General features: G+C 58.2%; 1 protein-coding gene across 1 annotated transcript in view; it reads left to right on the forward strand.

Moving 5' to 3' along the window:
- The first annotated feature begins 1,148 nt into the window (after positions 1–1,148).
- Positions 1,149–16,184, forward strand: part of EPHA8 (EPH receptor A8) — a 40,171-nt gene continuing 25,135 nt past the window's right edge. The window contains exons 1-3 of the mRNA XM_034643534.1: positions 1,149–1,208; positions 7,031–7,694; positions 15,271–15,426. Coding sequence (XP_034499425.1) covers positions 7,097–7,694; positions 15,271–15,426 — 754 coding nt within the window. The 5' untranslated portion in view covers positions 1,149–1,208; positions 7,031–7,096. The remainder of the gene's footprint in view (positions 1,209–7,030; positions 7,695–15,270; positions 15,427–16,184) is intronic.

Below are 16,184 nucleotides of genomic sequence, written 5' to 3' on the forward strand. Positions count from 1 at the left end.
ATTAGCTTTAATAAGCAGCGACTCCAGGTTTTACAGTTTACTCTGTAGATGTTATTATCCCCATTTTACAGGTGAGGAGACGGGGTCAGAGAAGCCAAAGTCACCTGCTTCTATGTAGCCACACTGCGATCTAAGCCCAGCCCTGTCTGGCTCCAAAGGCAAGGTCTTCTCTGTTGTGCTGTTGAGACTAAGCGGGGTCCCCCTCGGGGGTCTGGCTTAGAACAGACTTGCCTTGCAGGCCCAGCTCCTTCCCAGTCATGGTGATGGCTCACAGGTTCTGCTTCCTGGGCTCGGGCTGCTGGGGCTGGGGGCTCCATCTATGGTCGCCTCCGCGGGTGTTCTAGAAGCCAGCCCTGCCGCCTGCCCCGGTGGGGCTGCGAGCATGTTCCTGCGTGGCCCCGAGGCCCAGGGTCTTCACTGGTCAAAGGGAGGCAAGAGTCACCACCTCTCGGCCCGGTCGTCGTGCAGGTTACGGAGGAGGCGTCAAACGCGCCCCTCGCGGAGCTCAGTGCACAGTAGGGCCGGGAGGCAGCTCTTACTGTTCCAGGCCCCCCCACAACCGGTGTGTTCAGAGGACGGACTCCTGCGGGCCACCGGCCATTGCAAAGCTGGGGCCGGTCCTCCCGCAGGAGGTACAACCTCATGGTGCGAATCTTGCTGGAGGCTTTTGAATGCCATCATGTCCCATGAGTGAGGTGAGGATGGGGCCGTCCTCACAGAACCTGGGAGGCAGGACCCGCCGTCACGCCTGTTTTTCACAGGAGGAAACTGAAGCTCAGGGAGGGGCAGGGACTTGTTCGGGAACACACAGCCCCTACATGCTGGGGCTGGGAATCTGGCCTGGGGCCTCCTGGACTCCCGAGCCCATCTCTTAGCCATCCCACTGCATCACCAACCAGGGAAGCCCGGTGCTTGGGGCAGCTTGTGTTCAGGGGGTCTGGAAGGTCACATTTGGGCCCAGGTGGTGGAGGATGGCTTCAGGCAAGAGGGACAACTTGAAGCGGACCCCGAAGGAGAGGGGAAGTGAGGCATGGAGCTGGCGTGTTCGGGGCTGAGAGCAGACCAGTGTGGCCAGGTTGGGCTGTGCTGTGGGAGTGTGGAAGGGTGTCCTAGGGTCTGATTCTCTCCTCTCTTGTTTTACAGTGAACTTGCTGGACACGTCCACCATCCACGGAGACTGGGGCTGGCTCACGTATCCATCTCATGGGGTAGGTGACCAGCAGTGGGGCCAGTGTCATCTTCTGTGAGCAGAGAAAGGCTGTGACTCATGCCCATATCATCAGTAGATCAAAAGGAAGCAGATGCCCAGAGAGGTGAAGGGACTTACCCAAGGCCACACAGCAGTTAGAAACAGAGCTGCTGATTCTCTCTTCCTCTTCCTCCCTCCGTCCCTTCCCTCCCTCCCTCCCCTCCCTCCCTCCCTTCCTTCCTATCTTCCTACCTTCCTTCCTTTCTTCATGCAGACCCCTGGGATTACAGAACTGACCCTGGTGCTGGGCTCCCGGTTCTTAAGTCTAAGGCTGTAGGTGTGAGATCCTTATGGCCCTGTTCTGGGCCTGCAGATTCACGACGGGCCCCAGTCTGGCCTTTCACCCATCGGGGTTGGTCCCCTCCCTCATGCCCTGCCCTCACCAGGAGCCGCCCGGGCCCCTGGGACTCCCACCTGTTATTCTTGTCCATCAGAATCATCTGGGTGGCACTGTCGGCACCCACTGTAGCCAAACCCCCAGGCTCTTCTGGGCTCCATGGTGACCCTGGGCTGAGCGCATCAGGTCTCCGTGGGTTCCGGACTCTCAGGTGGTACCCCTCCCATCCTCCTGGGGAGCGGGCTTGGTAATCCCAGGGCACCCAGGTTCCAGGCTGCACTGCCCGACCTTCCACTTCTCTTATCCAGACCCAGGGGGAATCCGTGAGCCTGGCGGAGGCCGGGTTCTGCCACCGACAAGCAGGGCAGCCCTGTGGTCGCCACCTCACTCCCTGAGTCTCAGTTCCCCGTCTGTAGCGAGGGATGAGCATGTGACGACCTCGCGGGCTTTGCTGTCAGGCTGAGGGGAGGTGACACCTGGTCTTGGCGCCGCGCCTGGCACCTGGTGCTCCCTCACTGAATGTACGATCACTGTCATTGTCAGTAGCGTGTGTCATGGTTCTGTCACAGATATTTCCTCCTGCACGCATGCGCAGAAACGCACACACACATCCGTGCCACAGACACAGGCGTGTCACACACACGTGACTTCCGTGAGCGCCGGCCTCCACGGCTCCAGAGACAAGGGTCATAATGTTAACAATGATGGTGACAATGACATCAAGAGTGAATATTGTGAAGGGAGTGGGAGTATTTCTTCACTTTTCATCCAGGCCATTTGTGGCCTGTGGTGGGGGCAGGCTAGAGCCCCCCTCCTCTCCTTCTGGAGCTCTCGTCTCCGGGCAGCAGGAATCCGAGTCCACTCTCAGTAGCCCCCGTGCCCCAGGCCTCAGGGAGCTTCACAGCAGGCCACGTGGGCCCAAGACCCCAGAGGGAACGCCTTTCTGCCTGAGCAGGTCAGCCCTGCCTAAGGGCAAAGGCTGGGTCCTTGAGGTGTCTCTTAACCTCCCTGGGCCTCAGTTTCTCTCTGTCTGTTGCTCCTCTGTGTGTGTCCCAGATGGCTGTCTCCCGGGGGCGAGCAGGGTGTGAAGGGACTTGAGAAAGTGAGCCGGCTCTGCCCATGGCAGGGGACTGACCCTTGAGTAAGGTGACGGCCTGGCCGATGGCTGGGTCAGCTTTTCCCCTGAGACCCAGCAGCTAGGAAGGAGTGGGCCTGGCCCCAGGTGGGCTCTGGGTGTCTCTGTCTCTCCTCCTCGGAGCTTAGGACTGGGTTTTTAGAGTAACAGGGAGTTGTAAGGGCTTCAAGCATGTGGGGAGCATGACCGGACTTGTGTTCTCGCTGATCGTGCTGGAAATCTAAGGTTCTTCTGCTTGCAGGGTGCCGTAAAGCATGGCTCAGAGTTATCTTATCCTGTTGGGGGCTTAGAACAAATAACGTAGATTCACATAGCTCTGAACAGTTCACAGGCATGATCTCATTTAATCCCCACAACCAATCCTGCGAGTAGGTCCGGCCACCCCATTTCACGGAGGAGGAAGCTGAGGCTCAGAGCGGCAAGGAACAACTTGCCTTCAGGCGGTTTCCACAGGATGGACTCAAACTCTAATCAGTTGGGCCCAGAGCCTGCGTTGAGTCCCCGTCTTCTCTTTGGTCTGTGTCCTCATCGTGAGAGGGTGGGAGGCCCTCCAGCATTGTCTGCTGAGCCGGGACCACCTTCCTTCTTTATGGGGCCTGGAGATTGGGCTTGCCAGAGGGGCGAGAAGGCTGGGGGAGATCCCTGGTTCCCAAACTCTAGACCTTGAACCTGTTCAAGGCTAGCAAAGGGCTCTGCGTCCAGGGGGTCCAGGGAGGTGCCTGGGAATCTTTTGTTTCCTAAGCTTTCCAGGGGATTCTCCTGCCCAGCTGGCTAGGGAGCCTGTGGACGTGGTCCTTGGGGGTCCATGAGGTTCCTCTGACTCTGAAGGCTCGTGAACAGCCTGGGAGCGAGGGCCGTGCAGGGCTGTCTCCAGCATCAGCAGAGTGACCGGGTTGTCAGCTAAGGCTGCACAGCCTGAAGCCAAGCGTGCTGCTGGGTCTGGACGAGCCTGTCCTCTGCTGCCTGTAATCAGTGTGGCCCAAGCAGGTCACTGGCCTCCACGTCCCCGGTTACAACACGGGGATGATCACAGAACCTGCTCCGTGCAACTGTCATCAATGAGGGTGCGTGAAAGGGACATTTTCCTGGGAGAAACCCGAAGCTCTGAGAGGTTAAGCAGCTCTGCAAAGGTCGGGGGACATCCGGCCCCAGGACCCAGGCTCTTCACCAGGCCGTGCCCCTCCGTCCGCACTCTGGGACCTGTTCCATCGCTTCCGGTGAATTAGCAGGCGCTAACCAACGCTGCCTTAGATGAGAGACACATTCCCTTGTCTCACCCGAGCCTCAGCACCCCCTGGAGTAGGTGGGAGGGGCGGGCATCAGCCAGCCCATTTCACATACGGGAAGCACAAGCTTCAGGGAGGGGAGGGGAGTCCCCAGGGCTGCACAGCTGCGTCAGTGCGTTCTGTGGCAGACAGAGGACAGAGTGGCAGAGCAATGGCGGGGGTTGGAGGAGGAGGGCACCAGGGGTGCCCAGGTGGAGAACAGGGCTCGTTCCATCCTTGCACCAGCCTCCAGGAATCCGTGCCGCTCCGGGCGTCTGCAGCAGCCCCTGGGGCTGGCAGGGCGAGGCCAGGCCATTGGCATTGGTAGAGCGTCTGGAGCAGCCTCAGATGGAGCTGATTAATTTATCCAGGTCCCTGGCAGGAACCAGACAGGGAGCATCTGGCTGGTTCTTTGGTGCTCCATTAATTGTGACAATGACTTTAACCCCAGATGTGACACAGCACTGCCCAGAGGCCCTGGCTACAGCGTGGGGTCCCGGGGGGTCCTTTCGGGGTAGGGGGTGTAGGAGACATAAACTTTCAGGTGAGGCTGGCACACCACGGACCTCTTCCCCAGGGGTCCCTGGAGGCAGGCACAGGTGGGCTGGGAAGATACTGCCAGGTCGGCATCATAGCCATCCCGTTCCTCTGGTGCCCGGCTGTGCCAGGCCCAAGCCGAGCGCTTGGCAGCCTACTTCTCCTTTCATCCTCTCAATTCTCTCTGCGGTGGGCCTGTCCAGGCCCCATTTTACAGATGTGGGCACGGAGAGTTGAGACCACATGCTGGCCAAGATAAGATGAGATGGAGGGGCTTTTGTCAGACAGGAAAGACTTGAGACCCCCATGGTCCCCACTCCAGCCCTTGCGGGTCACTCAGAACCCTACAGGTACTCAGAACATCGAGGAGTGGTTTTTACCTCCCCCACCCCCTTAGGCAATAGGATCTCTAGTTCAAGGACAATTGCCAATAGAGGCCCAAGAGAGAAGAGCAAGGCGTTGCATCTCTGGCTGACCTAAGGCAGGGACCCAGAGCCCATCCCCTCCATCTGCCCTCAGCCCCCAGACCCTCCTCAGGGCTCTCAGGGGTCCACGGAACTTCGCCCACGGTGACTGCTCCCAGCCAACCAGCATTCTGCAGTTGAGGAGGCTATGGCTCAGAGAGGAACAGCGACTTGCCCAAGGTCACACAGCAGGTTAGAGACCAACAGGTCTTGACCTCTCAACTCCTGGCTCATTTCTCAGCATTGGGTCTTGCACGTGAATCTTCTGCCCAGCTGGGCTATCTTGTGCTCGCTGCACGTCGCTTATACTTCCCGGCCTCTCGGGGGCTCTTCCCTCCCATCCCCACAAGAGCTTCCTGCTTCAGCCTACAGGAAGTTTTCACCACGCCCTGGATGCCCACCCTGCTTGGCATGGAGCCCTCCACCATCTTGTCTGATGGACTGTGGGGTGGTCAAGGGAAGGGAATATTTCTGGAATGTTCCTTCTTTTCTTTTTAAAAAAAGTTGTGGTAAAATACATACAACATTTACCATCGTAACCACTTTTTAAGTCTATAGTTTAGTGGCATTAAGTACATTCACTGTGTTATGTGACCGTCCCCACCGTCCCTCTCCAGAACTCTTTTCACCCTTCCAAACTGCAGCTCCATCCCCATGAAACACCAGCTCACCATTCCCCAGTCTCCCGGCCCCTGGCAACCAGCATTCCGTTCTCTATCTCTACGGCTCTAACGGCCTCATTTCAGCGGATTCATACAGTATTTGTTCTTTCCCAGCTGGCTTATTTCACTTTGCGTAATGTCCTCGAGGTTCACCGTGTCATAGCACACATCTGAATTTCCTTCCTTTTTAAGGCTGAGCACCATCCCCTTGCTTGGCTACGCCACATCTCGTGTACCAGTCATCCGATGAGGGACACATTTGGGTTGTTTCTACCTTTTGGCTCCTGCGAACAATGCTGCATGAACTCGAGTGTATACGTATCTGTTTGAGACCCTGCTTGCAATTCTTTTGCGTGTATACGCAGAATGGAATTGCCGGGTCACAGGGTAAGTCTGTTTTTAACTTTCTGAGGAACCTCCGCACTGCTTTCCACAGCAGCTGCACCGTCTTACCCTCCCACCAACAGGGCACAAGTGTTCCAGTTCCTCCACGTCCTCCCCAGCATTTGTCATTTGCTGTTGTCTAGATACTTGCCATCCCCGTGAGTGTGAGGTGTCTCTCGTTGTGGTTTTGATTTGTATTTCCCTAACAATGAGTGACGGTGAGCATCTTTCCGTGGACTATTTGACCATCTATATATTTTCTTTGGACAAATGTCTATTCAAGTCTTTTGCCCATTTTTCAATCGGGCTGTTTGGTTTTTTGTTGTTGAGTTGTAGGAGTTCTTTATATATTCTGGATATCAGTCCCTCATCAGACCCATGATTTGCAGTTATGTCCTCCCCGTTCTGTGAGTTGTCTTTCATTCTGTTGATCGTGTCTGATTTATTTCTGAATCACTGATGCCTGGCCAGCACCTGGCACAGAAGCCACCACGTTCAACTTTCCCATATGCTGGGACTCCCTTGCTGAAGGCTTTGGGGCATGGTCAGGTCCACGCCTTAGAAAGATCCCTCTGGCAACTGATAGGAAACTGGACCCATGGGCTCCCTGACTTACCCAAGCAAAGTCGACCCCCCCCCCAGCCTCCCACCCTGGAGTGTTTGGAGCCGCCATAAGGACACAGGGTTGGGTTTTGTAGCTTTGGCATCAATTCCAGTCCTGGCTCCTCCACTCACTAGCTGGGTGACTTTAGACATGGGGCTCACACCTATTTCCTCATCTGTAAAATGTAGCAAATAACACTTTTCGGAAGGATGTGGCACTCAGGGGGATCACATCTCACAGTGGTGGTCCAGTAGAAGGTCGGCAACTCAAGGGCAGAGAACATTCGGTCTTCCCAGGGATGCCCCCGGCCCCGCGCGTCTGTGGCAGGGGTGACTGGCAGGAGGGGGCGGGGTGCTCACACTCATTTCAGCGCTGCGCTCTGTCTGCCCTCAGTGGGACTCCATCAACGAGGTGGACGAGTCCTTCCAGCCCATCCACACGTACCAGGTGTGCAACGTCATGAGCCCCAACCAGAACAACTGGCTACGCACGAGCTGGGTGCCCCGCGACGGTGCCCGGCGCGTCTACGCCGAGATCAAGTTCACCCTGCGTGACTGCAACAGCATGCCCGGTGTGCTGGGCACCTGTAAGGAGACCTTCAATCTCTACTACCTGGAGTCGGACCGCGACCTGGGCGCCAGCACACAAGAAAGCCAGTTCCTCAAAATCGACACCATTGCAGCCGACGAGAGCTTCACGGGTGCCGACCTGGGCGTTCGGCGCCTCAAGCTCAACACGGAGGTGCGCGGCGTGGGCCCCCTCAGCAAGCGCGGCTTCTATCTGGCCTTCCAGGACATCGGGGCGTGCCTCGCCATCCTGTCTCTCCGCATCTATTACAAGAAGTGCCCCACTACGGTGCGCAACCTGGCTGCCTTCTCGGAGGCAGTGACGGGGGCCGACTCGTCCTCGCTGGTGGAGGTGCGGGGCCAGTGCGTGCGGCACTCCGAGGAGCGGGACACGCCCAAGATGTACTGCAGCGCCGAAGGCGCGTGGCTGGTGCCCATCGGCAAGTGCGTGTGCAGCGCCGGCTACGAGGAGCGGCGGGACGCCTGCGTGGGTGAGCGCGCCGCGCGTGGGCTGCCGGGCGGCACCGGGCTCAGTCCGGGCGGGGCTGCCGGGGTGTGGGGGGCGTCGCGGTCGGCAGGCATGGGGGTGGGGGTGCAAACAGCATCTGGGAAGATGGGTGACCCGCCGGCGTTTCTGTGTGGGCAAATACACCAGGCCGTGCGTGCACGCGGTCACGTGCGCATTTGTGTGTGTGTGCGTGTGTGGAGCAGGGTGGGGGAGAAGAGAGGGAGACACACCAGAGCCAGGTGGTACCGTCTGTGGGCATCACGGAGACGTACCTCTGGGGACACCTGCAGGGTTGGGCGTCCAGCTGGGGACATGCCTGTGAGAGGGGACGATACTATGAGCGACCTTACATCAGGCATCGTTTTAGGCACTTTTCACATATTAACTCGTTTAGTCCCCAGAGCTAGCCTATGAAATAGAAGCTACTGTGATCCTGGTTTATAGAGGAGGAGACTGAGGCACAGAGAGGCAAAGCAACTCGCCCGGGGCACGCNCCTGGTTTATAGAGGAGGAGACTGAGGCACAGAGAGGCAAAGCAACTCGCCCGGGGCACGCAGCTAGGAAGCGGCAGAGCTGTGATTTGCACCCAGAAGTCTGGCTCTGGAGTGGAGTGGAGGGAAGGGGCAACAGTCCCTGAGGGCAGGGGTGCAGCGTGGGGTCACTGGGAAGGTGTGCAGGCAGGGGCGCCCAGGGAGCACGGTCTCCGTTGGGTGTGTCCCTGGGTCACCTGACCCGCCTGCCTGTGTCTGGGGGGATCTTGTCCAGGGACCTGTGGGAGAGGACAGCCAAGGTCCTTGGGAAGGGGAAGCCGAGGATGGAACAGCACGGCTTCTGTTCCCATGAGCGTGTGGCTCGGGTTCCCACGCAGGCGGACCAGAGACCAGGAGCCGGGCCCAGACCCCAGGCTGCGGGCGTGTCACCCTTGCACTGTGCCCGTGTGGGGCCGGTGTAGCCAGGCATCCCAGGCACCCGGGACACTGCGAGAGTTGGTTGGACGGACAGGTGGTGCCCCATGTTACTCGTCTCGACCTGGTTGCCCTCTGCCCTTCCCTGGCCTCCCTGGGGGGCTGGACACATGGCTGATTGGCCAGTCAGAGCATAGCGAAGCCTGATGTTGGGACCACTGGTGCTCCTTGGGGAGGAAGATGTTCCTATGCAGAGATCAGAGAGGCTGGGGCCTGGCCCCAGACAGGACCTGGGACGGGACCCATCCCTCGGCCCCACGCAGGCAGGAAAGACCCCTTAGTGCTCACAGGACGGAGCAGGGCACAGGTCCAGAGTTTCAGATCTCTGGGATCAGAATACTCCATCCAGCCACCAGGCTCCTTCCAGCCCCTCTCTGGGGCTCTCCGGTTGCCTTAAGAAGTCCTTCACACTCCCAACGGCTTCGAGTCTTCATCTCTTGGGACCCTAACCCCCAAAACACCTTCTGTGACGTTTGCCTGTTTCTGGGCTTGCTCTGCCCCCTGTGGCCGCATCTGTCAGGCTCCCAGGCTGCCAGCCTCTCCTGGTTCCCATCACAGTCCACCTCAACTGGCTTCCAGCACTCCCTCCTTCTGATGGGGACAATAAAGTCCCTTAGCAACAGCTCTCGAGTGTTTGCCACGTGCGGGGCACCTTCATAAGCACTTCTTGCTCGTCATGGCAATTACTCACTCTGTTAAGCATCGGGTGTGTCCCAGGCATGGGGATTTAGGCACGGGGAGTCCCTGCACTCGGGGAGTTCACACACTTTCTCATGCTTACACCAGTCCTCTAAGCGAGGTAGCCTGTCCCCATCTTACAGATGCGACAAGCTGAGCCCTTCAAGCTAAATCGCAGAGAAGGGCTCTGATCCCAGGCTGGCTCCCTCCAGAGCCCTGAACTGCTTCCTCGGTCCACAGAGCCCTCTGCCAGACCCTGCTTCCCTCCTCCCTGGGGTAACAGCACAACAGTTAGTCACTGGCACAGCACAGGCCATAATAATCGGGCTAGCTGTTCAGTGGATACCTGCTTAAGGTCAGCCGCTGACCCCAACTCTGGGTTTAGCCAGCAAGCGCAAGTAAGCCGCTTTCCTGTCCAGCGTGCAGTGGGACACCCTTGTCCTTGGAAACTGGTCCTCCTGATGGTGGGGCCAGAGGTCTCGGGTCCTGCTCCAGCCCCCTTGTTTGACAGGGGTGGAAAGTGGAGCCCAGAGAGGGAATGTGTCTTGCCCCAGGCCCCGCAGCAAGTCAAGGGCAGGACGACAGGTAGAAGCTCCCTAGTCCCGGGGCGCCTGGGTGGCTCAGTCGTTAAGCGTCTGCCTTCGGCTCAGGGTGTGATCCCAGGGTTCTGGGATCGAGCCCCACATCGGGCTCTGTGCTCTTCTGGGAGCCTGCTTCTCCCTCTCCCACTCCCCCTGCTTGTGTTTCCTCTCTCGCTGGCTGTCCCTCTCTCTGTCAAATAAATAAATAAAATCTTAAAAAAAAAAAAAAAAAAAAGCAGCAGCAGCTCCCTAGTCCCGAGCACCGGCACCTTCCCAGGGCCGGAGAAGCCGAGGCCATCCCCATTGCCTGGCACTGCTGGTGCATTAATAAAAAATAATAAAGAAATGCCAAAGCGGGGTTAGGAAATTGTAGCCTATTTTGAGTTTTACACTTAAATCACAATACAACATAATTATGCCAGTTGCAAGATAATTACAGGTTTTATAAAAAATATTAATTCCTGATGCACTGCAGGCAGAGAGGTCTGGGGATGGAATGCCAGTGGCAAGTCGCACGAGGAGAGACTTTTCTCACCCCTGTGAGTGGCTTTCTGGGATTGTCTGTGTAACCTCCTTGGGAGAAGTAGCCCGGGTCTGACACGGAGCCCTTCCACAGGTGGGAGGCCCCGGCTGGTGGCCCTGCCAGGGGCCCCTGTCCCCAGCCCTCCTTGGGTGGGTAGCCTGAGAGTGGGGAGGTCGGGGGCCAAACAGGAACCGGGAACAGACTGGGGGTGCCTTTCTGGGTGATGTGGGTTGTCTTCTTCCTCTCAAAGCTGTATCTCCCCTCTGCCACCAACCAACCTGAGTGGGACACCCTGAGGACCGTGGGTCCCGCCTGGCCTTCTCCATCGGACAGTTGTCTCTGAGCAAAAAGTTGAGGAGGAAGGGCTGGGCCCTGGGGTCCCGGCTTGCCCAGCCTGATCCCACTGCCTTCCTTCTAGTAGGAGGAGGGGATCCAGAGCCTGAGGCCTGCGACAGGGCCCAGCCCAGGGCAACGGCCAGCCTCCCAGCCTGCAGGCCCCCTGCCCCCTGCTTTCCCCCTCACAGCTTTCCACATACGTGGCCAGGGAACACTTGATCTCACCGAGAAGACAGTGGAGTCCAGGAGAAAGGACCAAGCCAGTCACGGGGCTCTGCGAGGCCTTACTGAGACCCACAGAAGAACGTCAGAGCCATGGGGAGCCGGTCCAATTTACCAGTGGGGAAGCGGGGGCCCGGAGAGCTGAAGTGACCGGCCAAAGGGCTCACTGCTAGGAGGGGTCGATTGGATCCCAGATCTCCAACCAGAGCGCCNCCAGCCTCCCAGCCTGCAGGCCCCCTGCCCCCTGCTTTCCCCCTCACAGCTTTCCACATACGTGGCCAGGGAACACTTGATCTCACCGAGAAGACAGTGGAGTCCAGGAGAAGGGACCAAGCCAGTCACGGGGCTCTGCGAGGCCTTACTGAGACCCGCAGAAGAACGTCAGAGCCATGGGGAGCCGGTCCAGTTTACCAGTGGGGAAGCGGGGGCCCGGAGAGCTGAAGTGACCGGCCAAAGGGCCCACTGCTAGGAGGGGTCGATTGGATCCCAGATCTCCAAACAGAGCGCCCCCCGCACAGCACAGCACCAGGCCCAGGCACCTGTCCCCACGGCTGGCTGCAGCCCCCCCCACCACCGCCAGGCAGGGGAAAGACCTCTCAGAACGTCACCCCACGGAGGAGCAGCCCCCAGTCCGAAAGTCCTGGTTGCCGTCCTTCCCGTCACCTGGACGCAGAATACAAACCACGCTTGGAGGCCCTAATCATTTTTCTATAAATATCAGAGAGTCTCGCTTTGGAGGGGGAGCGTGAGCCACGAGCTCTTTCGCCTTCCTGACTGTGTTTAAAATCTGATTTAGAATTAATTTCCTTTGGTCACCCACCGGCGGACACCTTATTTGTCAAATCTCAGGCTCTTGGCGGGGGAGAGGGGAGAGGTGGCAGGGCTGCAGGCAGCTGCTGGCCGGGCGGGCTGCCTGGGCAAGGTGCCCTCGGCAGGGGCAGCGGCCCTGCCTGGCGCTCAGCCCACACGCCGGGCACACGGGCTCCGGAAGCGCCCTGGGTCGGCGGGCAGGGCCAGGCCTCAGCCCAGAGCTGCTCCATCTGTCTCAGCCATTAATTCCCGGCTCTGCCTCCAGGTCTCCGGGCTCCCCGAGGCCTGGTGATTAGTATTCTTATTAAAGATTATTTTATTTTCATTGCGCGGATTAATCTGGCTTTGACACGTTCTAGCCATATGGGTATAAGCGGAGTGTGTGAGAAGCACCCACCGGCGAGCGGCAGAATGGCCGGGCCATCTCTAAGTCCTGGACGCCTGTTGAGAGGCTGGTGGGGGAAGGGCCTGGGTCCCAGAGGCTCCCCCACCTCGGTTTGCCTTCTGGCTCAGCGGGGAGCCTCGGGCAAGGTCCTCGGCCTGTGTCCTCCCTGCCAAACAGATGTGTTATTGCCAGCCACATAGCATGGTGATAAGTGCCAGGCATGGTCCTGGCGTGAATTCACATGTCCTCACTCAGGTCCCCCTCACAAACAGCCCTAGCAGGTAGGACCTATTATTATCCCCATTTTACAGATGAAGAAACTGAGGCCCAGCAACCTGCCCAGCTTCCCTTAGCCCAGGTGAAGGGGTTAGACCAGAAGAGGAACCCAGGCAGCCTGCTCCCGAGTCTCTGCTCTTAACTGACAAGTTAAGTGGCCGGTCAGGACTCAAGTACTGTGGGCCACCTCGCCGGGCTTCCTTCGTGCCATGAACCACACCGATGTATCGGCACGCATTTTCTGTGCCTGTCACGGCTCAGACAGCTCCTCGACAGCCGAACCCATTCTTGCTTATCTCGGCTCCACAGTAGCGGCTCAGTAAATCTGGGGGAAGGAGCAAATAAATGCAGGGTNGCTCCACAGTAGCGGCTCAGTAAATCTGGGGGAAGGAACAAATAAATGCAGGGCAGAATGAGCCAACGGCCCCTGAAATGCTGATCGGCACGGATCTGATCACGACGGTGGGGATTACGGTCATCCAGCTCAATAAGGGGTTGCACAAATATTTGCTGATGACGCGCAAAGCCGTCTTCCTCTGCCCGATTCCTGGGCCCAGAGGAAGGCTCTTCGGCTTGCCCCAGGACTGTGTCTCCTGGAGGACTTCTGGGAGGAGGAGGTGAGATCACAGTGCATCACCTAGGAGCCCCACAGCCCCAAGCTCCCAGGCCCGAGACCTCTTGGGGTCTCTGCAGGGGGGAGGGAGGAAGTCTCAAAGCAGAGGCACGTTTTCCTCAGCTCTCCAGCCTGTAGGCCCCGTCTGGCTCCGCGGCCTCCGCATCTGTGAAGCAAATGCGAGGGCAGCATCATTCCTCCTGGTTTCAGGTTTTCTCTCAGGCTGGGAGAATTTTACAAATTAATTTGACTTTAGCTATTATAATAACGAGATACAATTTTTAAANCTTTAGCTATTATAATAACGAGATACAATTTTTTTTTAAAAAAAATTACATGACGTCTTTTCAAGGGAAGGTTCTCTCAAGCACCGAGTTTTCCAGAACCGGACTTAGTGGTTAGACATCCCAGTGAACCTGCCATGGTCCCTGTTGCAAAGGAGGCCAGGTCCATGGTGCGGCCGGGAGCTGCCTGGTCGGCGGCCTCGGGTCCTCCGGAGCTCCCGGGCTCGCGCTTGGCCCAGAGCAGATAATGGCAGGATTCGCTCGCTTCGAAAACTCCTACGGGCGCTAACAACTTCTGCTCTGAGCCAGACACGAGGAAGGTTGAGATGAACAAGGCCGCCCTGCCCTAGTCACAAGACGCTGTCCACAGACAGCTTCTGGTTTGGGAGGTGAGTCAGACGTACAGATAAAACAGGACGGCCGTAGTGTGATAGGCGGTGGTTCTGAGCGGGGCCGCACAAGTGGGGCAGGGAGTGGTGGCTTCTGTGTACCTGCGTGTGTGTGTGTGTGTGTGTGTGTGTGTTTAGGTGTGGAGAAAGGCTTCATTCGAAGGAACAGTTAAAAATGAATCTTAAAATTGAGTTCGACAGGTTGACCAAAGGAACAGAAGCCATCCCAGGAAGAAGGCACAGCACATGCAAAGGCCCTGAGGCAGGAAACAAGCTGCCGGATGTGGGGACTGGCCAGTCCTTTAGTTCAGCCAGTGGAGAAGCGGTGACACTGGAGGAGGCTGCGGGAGGGCTACGAATGCCAGGCGTGGCCATTCAGGCCATGGGGAGCCCATGAGGGTTTGAACGGGCAGTGATGGAGCCAGGCGTCATTTTAGGGAATTCCTCAACCTTGAATGTCTCCTCTCCCTGCAAGGCTGACTTGTTCTTATTCTATAGACAAGACTCAAATATCATTTTCTTCTCTGGGAAGGTAGCTCCTCCCACCATTTACCCTTTGCCACATCACCCGCTTTTTTCCTTCCTGGAAATGATCTCAGCCTCCATTACCGTGTGCCTCCCCCTCCAAGGGGCTGGCTCTGTGAGGGCAGAGACCCCGTCGATCTCGTTCACGGCCATGTCTCTGGCGCCCGGATCCGTGCCTGGCGCAGAGTAGGCGCTCGTAAATACTGCTTGCATAAATGGCAGTCAGGCGGGCAGCTGGGGCCAGGTGGGGAGGGCTGGAGGCAGGGGCATCCAGGTGAGAGATGATACAGGTGTGGAGAGGCTGAGGAGAGGGTCACCTACAGGATAGGTTCATCCCAGTCACGGTGACAGTGCCTCTGGGAGGGGCGGGAGCCTGCGATTCCCGGGGGGTCATTGCCTGGGGAGCTTGGAAAACAGAGTCCCAGGCCCCATGCTGGCTCTTCCACCCAGGCGGCTGTGGGGTACCTGGAATCTGTATTTTTATTGGGGTCTTATTACCTGGTCACATTGCCACCCACTCCATTCCCTTCCAGCTTTCGTTCCTCCCCAAGTCGCAACCCTTGGCATAGCCTCTTGACCCCCACATTCAAGGCAGTGTCTCACTCAGGGTGGGCGTCCTGTGATGGACAGATTCGGGCTGGAGACAGGCCTGGGCAAGAAGTGCCACTGGAGGAACTGTGACTCTGGTTTGAAGAGGCTCTTTCTTGGGCCAACTTCAGGGCTGGGACTCAGGTATTGGGGTCCCGGCCTCAGCTCTGCCCCCGACTCGCTGTGCAACCCACTGTAAGTCACAGACCCTCTCTGTGCTTCAGTCCCTCCCTCTGCCTATGAGGGTAGGACCAGGTGAGGCTGAAGGTCTGCACCGGTGTCCCTTGGGAGATCCCACTGGAAGCCCTGGGTTAGATCGAGAGCTGTCCTGGGCTGGCCAGGGTGGCCCGGCTGGCTCCTCTGAAGCCACCTTGTCCTCCGCAGCCTGTGAGCTGGGCTTCTACAAGTCGGCCGCTGGGGACCAGCTCTGCGCCCGCTGCCCTCCCCACAGTCACTCTGCGGCCCCTGCTGCCCAGGCCTGTCGCTGTGACCTCAGCTACTACCGCGCGGCCCTGGACCCACCCTCTGCAGCCTGCACCCGTGAGTACTAGCCTGAGCCCCAGAATCCTGGACCGGGGGGCCAGGACCCCATGCTCCCGGGACGCCAGGGAGCCAGTGCTCTGGGGCTGAGGCAGGGACACGTGGCTCTCTTGGACCAGGGGCCAGTCTGGGGTTGGGGAGGCGACTCTAACTCTGACTGCTCAGTGGGGGTCCCTACCTTGATCTCTCTGGGGTCCTCACTTCCTGTCATATGTCACCTGCCACCTCTTCAGGGAAATCTTTCCTTCCTTTCCTCTGTCTTCTCTGCTTCGAAGGGCAGATAAGAGGTGGCTTTGGTCATCTTCTCACCCAGCAGTGACAGTGATGTCCTGGGAGCTGGGGTGGGCAAGCCAGGGGGTTCCCGTGAAGCAAAGGAATGTCAGAGGAACCGCCCCCGCCGGATCCCTGTCATCCCTGATGAACCGTTCAGAGCTGCCTTAGTGTGTGTGCGACGTGTGCGTGAGTGTGTATTGGGAATACACGTGGCTGCCAGCTCAGAGGATGGCACGTGTGTTTGATTCTGTGTGCGCCCTGGATGCCTGCAGTGATGGTGACGCTGTGTGTGTCTGTGTCGGCAGCTGTGCCTGTGGAAGACGCCCATATAGTGTTCGTATGCTCAAGTGTGAGCGTCAGGGCCTTGTGCCCGTGTGTGTAAAGGATTGTTAGGGCTCTGTGTGCACATCTGGGTCCCTGGACGGGACTCCCGAGCCCCTGCAGAGCTTGAACGAGTGTGCCTTGTGGGTTCAGCGTGTGCACGC

This window comes from Ailuropoda melanoleuca, chromosome 2 (assembly GCF_002007445.2).
Source record: "Ailuropoda melanoleuca isolate Jingjing chromosome 2, ASM200744v2, whole genome shotgun sequence".
Classification (NCBI taxonomy): Eukaryota; Metazoa; Chordata; class Mammalia; order Carnivora; family Ursidae; genus Ailuropoda; species Ailuropoda melanoleuca.